The following is a 13,691-nucleotide window of genomic DNA, read 5'->3' as shown; positions in this document are numbered from 1 at the left end:
GTTACAAATGCATTTAAATAATCCTTTCTTGGTTTCAGTTTCCAACACTTTTTAGGTAAACAGAAAAACTCAAAAAGCAAATGCCGATAATAATAAAATTTGGTCTTATTGATATAATAGTCAACCACCAATTATAATTACAGATACCTAATTAGAGCTGGACAATATACTGAGCAATATCTTCACGCACATCTTGTCAGTAAAGCCGTTTTTTTGGTTAGCGGTAAATCTCCATCAGCTGTTTTCAAGTGGAGTGGCAGTTAATACACAGAGTCGTAGATCACTGACAAACTACAAAAATATCGGGTTCAGTGTATTAACTGCCACTCCACTTGAAAACAGTTAAGATGGAGATTTACTGCTAATTAAAGAAGCGGCTTCACTGACTATATGCACATGAAGATATCGTGAGATAGGAGAATGGGGCTCTAGATAAATAAGAAACATTTAGATAATGAGCCACAAAATTAGAGAAGCTTACCTTGCCCTCTGAGACCCAGACCAACTGGTTCTGCTGCTGCTGGATGGTCTCTTTCAAAGCGCCGTACCACCCGTCGTTCATGTTGTTCAAGTTGATGGTGGCTAAAAGGAAGTGGAGCCAGAATTTAGTTAACTACAAATTGAACACAAGCGGTGCTTGCATTTAAAACAGCTTTTATGGCACTTTTGAAGCATGCAAAAGGTCTCATTCATTATATGGACTAGATTGTCCTGGACATGCTTCAAAATTGCTCATTTTGTGTTCTCTGGACTAAAAAAAACTAACAAATCAAAAGGATAGAAGACTAATGATATTATTCCGACTCACTGGTGAAAAGGTGATGGTTGTTCTTTCTCAGTTTGAGAGCACGCTCATACAGCTTCCGGGCGCTCTTCCTGGACTCGGGACAGAGCCTGGTCCTCATGTTCTTGACACCCTGCTTGCTGTCGGGATTCAGGAACACCACAATGGGGTACCACTGAGCATAATTCAGACGATCTACAGCGTTGGGGGTGATGTCCAGCACGGCATGCTTGTCCTAGCAGCACAAACACAATGGTGAAACACCAGCCGGGTCTCTGCAGGGTCTGAGAGACTCCGCTCAAGAGCGGAGCAGATGGAATGGCAGTTAACTAAATTATCCGAGTCCACACTCACCCGGTCAATGATCTGTTTAATGGTATGGAGACGGATGATTCCAGAGCTGCGCTGGTCTGTGCCTGCGTCTCTGGGTTCGCTCTCTGAGGGAAAGAGAAAAGGATGTTTTATACTTCCTTAATATTAAAAAAAAAAAAAAAAATCTAATTACGTAGAACTTACTTGCAAGTTCAAAGAGTTCAGGCTCCTCTCTGGACAGCTTCTCTCTTGCAACATCCGCAATAGGCCCAAAAATGACCACCGGCCTCAAGAAACCAGCTTTTTAAGCAGGAGAAACAACAGGTTGAATAGACATCTACACAACATTGTCCTTCAATGCAAGTCTATTAGAATACTACCTGCAAACATCCACAGAAAAACTGAAAACGATTAGCTGAGCTTCAAAAATAGATGCTCAAACCTGAAATAACCATAGCAACTAACAGCGGCCTACCTTCTCGAAGCACCACTCTTTCATAAGCAGGGAACTTTGTTTGGACGGGTTGAGCAGAAAGGTCCTCTCTGCTCTTCCTCAGGTTGCGTTTGGAGCTACGCAGGCCTCTGAACCTCCAGAAATCGGCCCGATCTCCTCCTGGAGTCTTTGGGAGAGTATACTGGACGCTTGATAACTGCTCAGCCCTGCAGAGAACATAAAACGGCAGCTTAAACTTCAACTCTACATATTAAAAACATGAATCAATGCAAACTAGTACAATAATAGCTTATGCACCTATTCTTGTTGGGGATGATGCCTCGTTCCACCTCCTGGTGGTTCTTGCCAATGCGGATGGCGAGCCAAGAGCCCAGTTTGCCGTTGTAAAGGGTGTCAACCACTCTGAAGACCTCCCCCTTATTGAAGCTCAGGCCGTAGGGAGACTCCTTCTCGTACTCAAAATGGGTCCTGATGTAGAACGAGTCACCTACGTCGGACTCTACAATGCGGCGATACACTGGGAAGCAAACAGATTTTTTTTTTATAGCATTATTTTTTTGCAGTTCTTGAAGGAGGTATTTTGCTTATCTTATCGGGTTTAGTTTATCAGACAGTCTGACAAGTGTCTACCAGATCAGTCTGACCATCTTGGTGGATCAGCATATAAGGTTTATTCTTTAGGTTTAATTTATGACGTAGTGCAATATCCTATCCCTCCTCAGAATCTCCTCGCACCTTCTGCATATTACAAAGCTAAAACGCTGTAATTAAACATTTCCCTTTTTTTGTTTTCAGTCAATCTAGCTTAAGCTAGTGCTAAAAATCTCTTGATTATCTAGACATTATGATACATCTTGAATTTACAATCAAGGAGGGAGGTATTTCTAATACCTCTAGTTTATCATACAGCAAACTGGCTAACAAAGCATAATAATAATAATAAGGGATACATTTTCACACATTTAAAAATTGGGGATAGGATTTTGCATCAGGACAGTTCGGAGTAAAACAATATTCAGGGAGAAACCAGCTAGATTATGTTATTGGTTTAATTATCTTATCATTGTTATCTTATTACCACGCTTGTCCAGTGACGCTACTTTAGTTTTTTGACCAAAAATAGCTATTTAGTCATTGTTGTAACAAACTTTAAAATCTTGACCAAAACCAAATACTGTCCTAAATCAAGTCACATTTTCCAGAAGTGCAACATGTATAAGGTTAAGTATCATTTGAATTGTATCAATTTGAATACCAATTACGAATCTTCTTATCGATTCCGATTCTTAATCAATGCCTTGTTTCAATTCCAATGTGGTTAAAAGAAACATTTACATGTCAAACATATTTATTCTGAGTCTCTTTTCGCAAATTTTTTTAAAAATTTTTTCAAAATCAGCCAGCTAGATAAAAACTGGAGTCGATTAAGAGCCGTTAAGAGCAAAAAAAGAGCTGCACGATTCTGTACAAACTGTATTTAATTTTTTAAATCAAGGTTGTATTTCTCTCACTATTCTGAACAGAATCTCATTGAATTTTGATTAAATTAATCAGTGCTTTTGAAAGAATGATTCAAAAGACAAATACATTTCTAACTGCCCCTTTTCACCACACACACAAAAAGATTGATAGGCAGTATATAATTGGATTTTCGATTCCCAAATTCTAATGATGTACTACATAAGGAAAGTATAAAGGCTTGAGTTCACTTATGGTCTGTGTGCAGGACACTATTGTGGATGAAAATGTGGACTTCATTGTTTGTTGACCGTTGTGGAAAGCAGAGAGCCAATGTATACTTTGGGCTTAATGTTTTACGAACAAGGATTCATAAATTAAGAGCCGACATATGATCCTCACCATCTTTCTTTTTCTGGGCCAGGATGGTGACCTCCTCTCCTTTGGGCAGGTCCAGCAGAAACAGCACTGCCTCCTCACGGATGATGTTTGCAAAATCCACATTGTTTACCTGCAAAGGGTTTAATGAAAAGCCATTTAGAACAAAAACTCCTCTCTAAAAGGGTCTAACGAATGAAAGGAAAGTTTCAAGACAGGTTTGTAAAAAGTGTGACTGTGTGGTGAGGTTTGCGAGAAAGGGAAGGTGACAAATGTTCTGAATATAAAGCATAGTCGTCATGTTGGAAAAACCCAGAGAGGAAGTGAAAGAGGTTTCGTTTGGCAGGAACGAGATGGAAACCGACGTCACCAGGGAAACCATCCTGAGAGAAGGCAAGCATCTTCTCACACACTGAGGTTTAACAGCTTCTATACAGCACAGGAGGGACATTTTGGAAGCGCGAACCACCATAAAACTAGGACTGCCGTTAAAGAGCCCGTAAACAGAAGGTTATAAAAGCCGGGACACCAAATCTCCCTTCACCCACAGGCCTTTAAGAGTCCCACTCGAGTAATACATCACAAGAGCTAAACGCCACCACAAACATCTTCAGGCTCAACTGCTAAGAAACTGTAAGAGATTAAATGACTTGAGCATAAACCAAGCAGGTATCAACATCAGACAGAAATGGCCATTCACACAAACGCACACACACACACACACAAACACACACAAACACACACACACACACACACACACACACACACACACACACAGCGTTAGCATGAATGCTCTGCTCCAAAACATCAAGCTGTCTCGTAAGCAACATTTTTAGGCATCTCTGGGCTGTCTGACCTGTCTGACCTGAAGCCTGTTCCAAATAACGGGAAATTTAAACTGGAATTAAAATAAATAAAAAAGTACAAAAAAAAATAAATAAATATAATAATAATAATTTCAATCTGAATAAACTATATCATCTCAACATTACTAAAATACTCTGGTGCTGTCCAGGCCAAATTTTTATTCAACCAAATATTATTGTGTATTTTTTTTTTTGTATTGTGAAATATCTGAAGCGAAAATATAATTTTGAACACTCTGTAAACAGACTTCATAACCCTTCACTGCAAATCGAATCTCAAACAGAAGCTCAAAATATATAAAAGCTCTAAAATATAAGCTTTTTAAGAGTGAAACTGTAATGCTTCATGGGAGTGTGTGGTGACTTTTGAGTTCTTTTGCTCTGCAACAATGATGAATTCAATGAGGTATATTGACGGCCCCTCAAGTATTTCGTGAAACATTTTTTTTAATACTAGTATTATGCTTAAGCATTTTTTTCTATTTTATTTCTATTAATATGCGCATAATTTTGTACTCAGAAGCAGACAATTGAGACAAAACAGTAATATAGCCAAATCCACAGCATTTAGTCGCTTTTTAGTGTAAGATATATTGACTACATGGTTATAAATCAGGATTTAAAAGGAACATTCCACTTTTTTTAAATAAATGATAAAAATAAAGAAAATTGGCTCATTCTTGTATTATGTATGACAACAGAAAATACGTGAACAGCTTTATCAGGCATTCGGTTGTGGAGTAGCTCATAGAGATCTGAAGTGCCAAAACTGAATGCAAAGTATCACAAAATCCTGTGGGAAGCACTGTATCTGCTAAACAGCTTTTAGACAGAAGTTGCATTAATTAATCAGTGAGGTGGTTACAGTGAATCGTCTCACCCTGAGAATCTGGTCTCCCTCCTCCAGGCCCTCTTTAGCAGCAGGACTGTCCTCCAAAACTCCAGCCACAAATATCCCAACGTCATTCCCGCCAGCGAGTCTCAACCCCACGCTCTCGCCCTTCTTAAACTTCACCAGCTTCATGCTCGGCCTGAGGGTGGACACACACACACACAAGGGCATCTAGGACGTTTCTTTCTCAATATCTCTAAAGCACAGAGTTGGAGGGAAGTTAGTGAGGCGCACCGTAAGATGCTGTCATCGTGCGTGACGCTGGGCACCGGGGCGTCTGCCGGACTAACCGGCAGGTCCACATCGGGCTGGCCGGGTTGAGCGTACACAGGCTTGGGCTCTGAGAAGATCAAAGCACACGTATTTCAGTGAAGTGCATGCACACACACACACAAAAACGTCACCACGGGAGCGTGTTGCTCTCCGGGAGGTCACAGAGACGCCCAGCAGGACGAAGCAGGTGTAAAGACGCTGTCAAAACTGACAAACTCCCGCTGCTCGTCACCGCCTGAGCACAAACCCAGACTGGGAATAACGCATGTTCGATCACAGTGTGTTCATGTGTAGTGACCTCTGACCTGGCAGAGGGGGGAGCTGTTTCTCTTCTCTGGCTGCCGTCTGCTCTTTCGGCATCTCCTCCACCATCTTAGCAGGTACAGGAAGCGGTCCAGCTTTTGAGACCCGGTCTTCATCACGGCTTCGGTGACTGTGGGTGAAGGAGAAAGGACGAAACAGAGCGAAGCTGTTAGGATGGCACACATTCAATGTCGGTCTTAGCTGTAGCAAATCAGTGAACGAATCCGTCTTTGAATAATTTGGTGGAAAACGATTTACAAAGCATTTTAAAGTAGTGGATTGTGTGCGAGACGTTTGTTTGGATGTAAAACATTTAGGATAGTGATATGTTTGAAAGATAAGCAACGCAATACTTGGAAGAATCAATTCTTAGAATGATTTTTCAACTTAGTCTTAAAAATAGGTTTATTTGGAACAAATTAGAAATTCAAACATATATATTAATGATAATAATAATGATAATTGATGAATCTGTGTCTCAATGAACCAAACTGCTAACATGATTTTCCAAATTGACTATCTCTTACGCATTGAACAAAACAACTTGATTTATCATAACCAGTAACACTGCTTAAAGTCTTATTTAAATAAATACTTATTTTCTCACAAAACCAGATATAGACTCTACTGGAAAACTTGTGATTGATAAACAAACCAGTGAACAGTCCAAACAAACCAAATCACTACTGTTATCTGTTGTACAAATACCCAGTATATAAATAATACTAATAATACTGATAATACTACAAATAATTACTATAAAAAAATAAAAAAATAAAACGCATAAAATGCCCAAATTTTGGAAAAACCATTGATGATTCAAACTAATTATTATTTAACCAATTCATTTGAGAAACAATCTAAAATGTGCTCAAATGAATCAGGCATTTGGAATATACTTTGAAAGTGAAAACAGTTCTTCCTAAGGCCAGAAACATTCCCAACACAAGTAGCCAAATGAGTGAAAAATGTGGCTTGGTTATTTAATATGCAACAGTGCATTATTTTGGTGGTAACAAATCTAGGGTACTCTAGAGTTATCGGTGCTATTAAAGAGTCAAATTTAACCCACTGCAAAACTTTCAATCAGTTGCTCCCGTCATGACAGCAGTCAACCTGGAAGAGTGTCCCTTGTGGTGACGCCGAGAATGCAACGGGAGCAACAAAGCATATCAAAACTTTGAATCAAATGAACCAAATGCAAAACAAAAACAAAAAAAAAATTGTGGCATTTTGAACGAGCTATGGCATAATGAAGACTAGTTTACTAAAATAATGTGGCTTTTTTGCGACACGCTTCGAATCGTTAATGCAAAACGAAAGATTTGCAAAGGTTTCGAAACTTCACAAAGCCGTGTTTTTCGAAAGCGCCCATCTCTAATTCACGTACTTGGGAGAGTATGTTTCAGGCCGTAAGTGAAAGTACAATCAATAATACACCTGTATACAGGACACTGAAAATATACGATACAGTGCGGAATGAAATGAGCTTTTGTGCTGCTCGGTTAAAGCTTTTGATGATTAATGCATGCTCTGCTCTCAGCAGGACAACCAAAAACAACACTGCTTTTTTCCACACTATCAAGCCTAAGCACACAACCCATAAAACACTGTTTACACTGAAAGACAAATGGCAGATGAGAGCGAGGTAGATGGGGAGAGAGGGAGGACATTGTGTGGCTAGGGCAGCTAGGTAGTCTTGAAGGTCACAGCTGTGCTTTGCAGCTCCTTTGTTGGACTATATTTAGCGCAGCCCATCTGATCTGGAGTAATGGAGGAGACAGAGAGAGAGAGAGAGAGAGAGAGAGAGAGAGAGAGAGAGAGAGAGAAAGACGGGAAGAGAAAAGGACTCCAGGTGCAGCACCGCCGTTGAGGCACTCCAAAATTCGGCACGTGGCCAAAGATGACAGGTCCGGCCCGTGACCTTTATTGTCACGGTAAACAACAGCGGGCGACATCCACAGACTGCAGAAACTGTCCATCTCTGCAGGGCCGGTCCGCCACATGTGGTCCTGTTTTATTCATGACAATGACGAATATCTTTCCCAGCAATTACGGTGTGGCTTAATAAAAAGCCTTGGCTGATGACAATGAGGATAAGTGTGTGGCATAACGCACTATACCTCAAAGTATTGAAGCCATCACCGTCTGCCCAAGGGTTTTTAGGGATCCTATGATTCATAAAACCGACTTTGAGAGAAAAATAGTTATTGCTGAGGAGGGCAGCAATTGCGGTTACCAATCATACTCTATTTCAAAGAGCTGTTACATTCAGGTATGGGAACGAGATGAGCTTTTTGGTCTGCGGTAAGTCGTGCCATTCAGTAACTCCCTAACTGGTTTTACATCAGGATCCAAATTTAACATCGGAATTTAGTGCCGACCTAACAGTGCCAATTTTTTAATAAATACAAAAGGCACCATTAAAATGTATGACTCCTCTGATTGGCTAAGAGTAACATGAGAACACCAAAAATATTAATCTATTTTGCATGCATTTTCTCTTGTTCTCAATGTGTCAGAAAATTCTGCTGCATGTTCTCTCTCTTTGCATTGGGAAACATCAAATTCTCCCAAACTGTTCACTAAGCTTACGATTAAATTTCATATTTGAAATCACCTATGAAATCTGACAACTGTGCAATAATAGTTGTTTCTTTTGCTCAAATGGCGTTATGAAAAGCTTATTTCTCAGGTGAGATCAGCCAGTGCACATGCGCAGTCTAGGCACACGTCTCAGAATGCTAATTGTTTCCATAGCAACCCGAACCTTCTACCTTCCCATATCGACGATTGGCTATTTTATTTAGAAGGCGGGGCTTCTAAATATCACAGCCATTTTAAGCGCCGCACGTCTTGGGTATTCTATAGTCTTTGTTCACTTTGCATCTAAAAAAAAAAGTTGGATGTTGGATGTAAAACTGGCTTCTCAATGGTTACTATCCTTTAAACCCATTGGTTCCCAAATCAAGAATTCATTGACAAAAAAAAGGTTTCAAATCATAACCTAGCTGGATTTAGGGGGGAAAAAAGTCTCGGCCTTCACAGATTCCAATTTTTTGTGACTCTTCACATACGGGGCAGGTGGTGCTTCGATCCTATTGGACGACTTTCAAGGATGGTTGGCTAAGCAGATGTGCCAGTAATACAGAGAACTCTCTGAGGCAGAGAGGAACTACTACAAACGATGTTAAAAGCAGCATGTTTCCGCCTGTGCTGCCAAACCGACAGCAGCAGACCTGTACGTTTTTTCGACAGACACCCCTATTTTAGTTTTCACTCAGCAGAAAAGAGGTAACACAGCTGAGACCAGTTCTTTGAATTTGCATGAGAAATGAGAATGAAGGGATATGTTTGATGTCACAGATGCATGCTGGGATTGGGCATACAATCCCAATGAATTTCCAGTGCCCAAGTTGGTTTGTTAGGCTTCAGCCAGAGATGAGAGATGTTGGGATGATGAAATGGACACGTCAAGTAGTTCAGGTAAAACAAGAACACCATTTCAGCACACTACACACACACATATTGGGTTACACAACTTTGAGATTGCCCACGTCACATGCTTTAGTGCAAAGCTCACAAATGCGTTAGTTAGTTCAGGACGCTGCGTTAACCGGACCCAAACACTTACACTGGCCGGGTTCTCTGAGCCGTCGGCCCTGCGGCCCTGATTCAAGACAAGAATCAGAAGAAACTTCATGAAAACTCGCACACCTGATCATCTGCAAACGTGTGTGTGGTCAATTCTGGCTTGTGGGAAGTGTGTGATTTCTTCATTTGCTTAGATCCAATGTAAGAAACCCAAGAGGCCTTTCGACATTGAGCGCGAAAACGCAAAACGAATATCGCACATGACGACAAGCTGGAACAAAATAACAGATTCCTACGGACATTCACGCAACAAAAATCTGAATGTTTTTTTTCCCTATTAGTCCGACAAATCTTTTCAGTTTCGCAAAGCAAAAACACGGGCGTCCAATAAGAGTTGAGTATTACATCACATGGCCAGAGCCACTGATGTCACCCAAAAGGTCTATGCGGCGGCACTACAAGCTCTGAAGACATTTTCTACACACAAACTAAGCAAATAGATATGTGGATATATTTTCTGTATGTGTTTTATGCAGCTCGGGGTATTTTTATATTAGTACGTTTATGAAGAATATTAAACATACAAAGAGTGCATAACTGCCTATTGTAGAATCAATGTCAAGTTTAGATCATGGCGCCACCTAGCATGCGGTCATGAATTAGCAGAAGGTGAACAATCGTTTCTAGCTCAGTGTAAAAGCATTTTGCCTCGCTTTTTCAGTATGGACAGGCCTTAAAGCAGTCCGTTGGGCAGCTAAAAGAAACAAACAGAGCCAGTTTTCATTGTTCCAGAGAGTTTAGCCTCTTCATAAGTCAACCTACAAATCGCCTACTGATGTTTCCATGTATTTTACCGGCGAAAAAAATGACACACTTCACCTTTAAATTTAGGTTTTCATTGAGGAGATGAAATTCGTCTCATCCTCTACCGCTGTCACACCCTGTTTATCTATCTAGGACACTTCCAATTTACAGGAGCGTTTTGTCAAGCACTGCAGTACCGTCTGACAGAGGCTTCTCTCATATGCCTGTCACAAAGCTGTTCTCATATCAGCGGTGAGCAGGCCTGCAACTCCAGCTCCTAAAGCTGAAATACAACTCAATCTGTTGAATATTATAAAGATGGGAGGAACTAAAAATTGAGGGGGGAAAACCTAAAAAACTGACCATTTGGCTACAATAAGCGGTACGCTTGTGTTGCATGAATCAGACCTCTGGTTTCATTTTGACTCAAATATCTCGTGTGGCAGCAACCGAAGAAATTGGGGCAAACAGAAAGGCTATCTGACCTGCCGTTGCTGATCTGTGGTGGAGAGTGTCTGGAGTGGTCCGAGGGCTCGGAGCGGCGGTCCGGAGAACGAGAGCGGCTGCTCCTCTTCCGGTCGTGGGATCGGTTGGAATGATCGGAGGCCACGGAGTGGATGTCTGAAATATCTAACAAAAAGATCAATGATTTCACACCATTACAGGTGCTGTGTTACAGAGTTATAAGTGAACCTGCAGTATTTCTATTGGAATTTCATATTCTTTCCTCAAAAGATCCGAATGGAATAAAATAATGACACACCCGAAATTACATAAATACATGAAGACAAATTTATTTTTAATCCAAAAAGAGTTAATGTTAATGTTTAAATCTCTTTTTTTTTCTCTGAAATATATACCTGCACGTGTGTGTATTTTTATTTATACATAATAAATGCATGCAGTACACACACATATGTAAACAAGTACTTTTATTTTGGATGTGATTTATCATGACTACTATGTTTTAATGATGTTGTGCACTCTGGTAATTATTATTACTGTTATTTAATTTAATTAATAAATGTACAGCAGTTTATTAATAGGCACATTTATTTTTATTTTACTCATTTTAATACTTCAGCTTAAACACGTTTTATTTTAATTACTTGCTAAGCCAACATTTAACATTCTTGTTCAAATTTGGTCAACATTTAATTACATTTTTGCTTTATTTGGCAAGAAATGACTGTTTTTAAGTTTCAAATATAGTTAACACAGCTTAAAACAAACCAAAAAAAAGAAAAATGCACACTTTTTGTAAAAAATTTAAATAATCCAAATCACTTATTATATAGAAATAATACCATAAAAATGGTATTAAGTATAAATTGTGTTTCAAATAATTATCCCAACATCATTTAGAGAAGTTTATACTTAAAAGAAAAAAAATATATTCAATAAGAAAAAAAATACGGCACACAATTAGCTTTCTTTTTACTGTACTGACAAAATAAATAAAATAAAAATAAACAGATCAATAAAAAGGGGTAAAAACAAAACTGACTTTCACGTTACTAAGTAGAAGGATCAAATCCATTTTAATGAGCGCTATACGGAGACTCTCTCACCATCTCTGTCAGAGGCATTAGCTGAAGGTATGCTGTCATCCAGATCGGGGATATTGAGCAGGGTCGCCCTCTCGTCTCTCTGCACCACCATCTTCAGCTTGCCCTTTGACCTCTCAATCAGTTTCTTAGCATCGATCAGAGACAGATTCTCAGTCACCGTGCCATTAATCTAGATGAAGAGTAAACAAAAGAAAAGATGTCAGCATCGTACATCTCCATTAGCAGGAGTCTGCATTCGCTCATAATTCGTCACATCACTAAATACGTCAGTTCAGTCACGCTCATCGCTTCACACACACACACACTCTTTTCTGCTTCCATCTGTTTCCCCTCGACTACAGGTGCTCATTCATCTTACCTTGAGCACTACGTCTCCCTCCTGTATGTTGCCGTCTCGGGCTGCCAGGCTCTCGGGGAAATGTCCTTTACGAAGATGTGGCTGGCCAGGCGAAGCCCGTATTCTGCTTACAGAGTAAACCGCAGAAACACATACACAATGTTAGCATATGTTAGCTATAAAGACGCTTTTTGTCTGACGTGAACCTGGATACGGTTGATACTACAACTGGGGATACATTTGGCATTTCAGAAAGTTAAGTTAAGGGGAAAAAAAATGTTCTTTCTAGTATCTTACTGAAAACATTACATTTTTTAAATGCAGTGCTTGCCAAAAACAAAATTAATTCCTTTTTAGTTTTAATGAAAAAAAAAAAAAAAAGATGTATTTATGGTGTTTTTTTCAACTGTGTTACGGACAAATTGGGCAATGTGGAAAAATAACAATAAATCATAAATGAAAAAAATTGTCCTTACATTCTAACTCAATAGTATTTTAATTATGCATACCTTAAAAAAAAAAAAAAAAAAAAAAAAAAACATGATAAAATAAATATGATAAAAGGTGCCACAATTTAATCAATGTTCATGAGATTTAAATAAATAAATATATATAATATATAATTTAATGTTGTAGAATTAAGTAAGTGACTATTTAGGGCTTTTATGAATAAAATGCTGCTGTTGCAAAAAAAAAAAAAAATAATACAAAATATTTAGATTTTACACTGATACTTGATTGAAAAAACACACTAAATTCAGACAAGAAGAAATCAAGATTTTCAGCTAGTTAAGACACTTTTTAAATAAATTATTAAACTGTTATGGACTGCAACACCTTGTAATTCATAATCATATGTAAAAAATGATGACACCAAATGTACCCACAATTATAAAATCATCCATACGGCAAAAAGTCAGTGGGCCTGAATGTTCAACACTTTTTATGTGATTATGTTGTTTTGTGCAAACCAGCAGGAAACGTCACGTCGTGTTAAAGCCTGTTCACATCAAGGACAATGATTATAAGGAGAAATGAGAATAGCAAAGTTCACAGCACAAGTCTGAGCCTTGTCGTGACAGTGTTACAAGCGGTCAGACACGGAGGCTGAAGCGGCCATGTTCACCTTCATTCTTGCGGGACTTGACGAGGGTGACCTTGGCTGGGCGCGGAGGGAGGTTGGAGGACACAGAGTGGCGGTCCGAGCGTGGGGACAGACTCCTCTCTCTGGAGCCGCTGCGCTCTCTGTCTCGGTCCCTCCTCCCGCCCAGCCGCTCGCCCCTGCCGCTCCTCCGGCCCGTGGCTCCGCCCCCGCTGTAGGCGCTCGGCCCGCTCCGCGCGCTCCGGGCCTCATAGATCTCGTCTTCATAGCTGTCGTCGTCCTCGTCGTGCTCCGACATGGTCTCGCGTTCCCCCGGGCGGCCCATCGGGATCTGCACCTTCCTCTTCCTCCTGATGGTCTAGATAGATAGAGAAACAGACGTGATCGTTCGTAACGCTCTCAATTTTGGGGCACATCTCCAATGTGTCGCTGAAATCTTCTCCAATGAGATTTTAATGCAAAATAAAATCAATAAAAGTGAGTCTTGAAATTTTCTTTAAAGCATTTGACTCATTTATCACAAATGTTTAAAATTAGAAAAATAAAAAATATACACATTTTTG

At 39.8% G+C, this 13,691-nt stretch overlaps 1 protein-coding gene across 1 annotated transcript in view; it reads right to left on the bottom strand.

The window, feature by feature from the left end:
* tjp1b (tight junction protein 1b) overlaps positions 1-13,691 on the bottom strand; it is a 101,207-nt gene that overhangs the window by 13,475 nt on the left and 74,041 nt on the right. The window contains 16 exon segments of the mRNA XM_043227762.1: positions 482-582; positions 809-1,019; positions 1,139-1,221; positions 1,301-1,396; positions 1,572-1,756; positions 1,848-2,067; positions 3,411-3,519; positions 5,133-5,283; positions 5,379-5,484; positions 5,723-5,850; positions 9,355-9,390; positions 10,604-10,748; positions 11,690-11,858; positions 12,048-12,106; positions 12,109-12,153; positions 13,153-13,486. Coding sequence (XP_043083697.1) covers positions 482-582; positions 809-1,019; positions 1,139-1,221; positions 1,301-1,396; positions 1,572-1,756; positions 1,848-2,067; positions 3,411-3,519; positions 5,133-5,283; positions 5,379-5,484; positions 5,723-5,850; positions 9,355-9,390; positions 10,604-10,748; positions 11,690-11,858; positions 12,048-12,106; positions 12,109-12,153; positions 13,153-13,486 — 2,178 coding nt within the window.

Source organism: Puntigrus tetrazona, chromosome 25, assembly GCF_018831695.1.
Source record: "Puntigrus tetrazona isolate hp1 chromosome 25, ASM1883169v1, whole genome shotgun sequence".
Lineage (NCBI taxonomy): Eukaryota > Metazoa > Chordata > Actinopteri > Cypriniformes > Cyprinidae > Puntigrus > Puntigrus tetrazona.
This window is presented reverse-complemented; position numbering and strand designations above follow the sequence as displayed.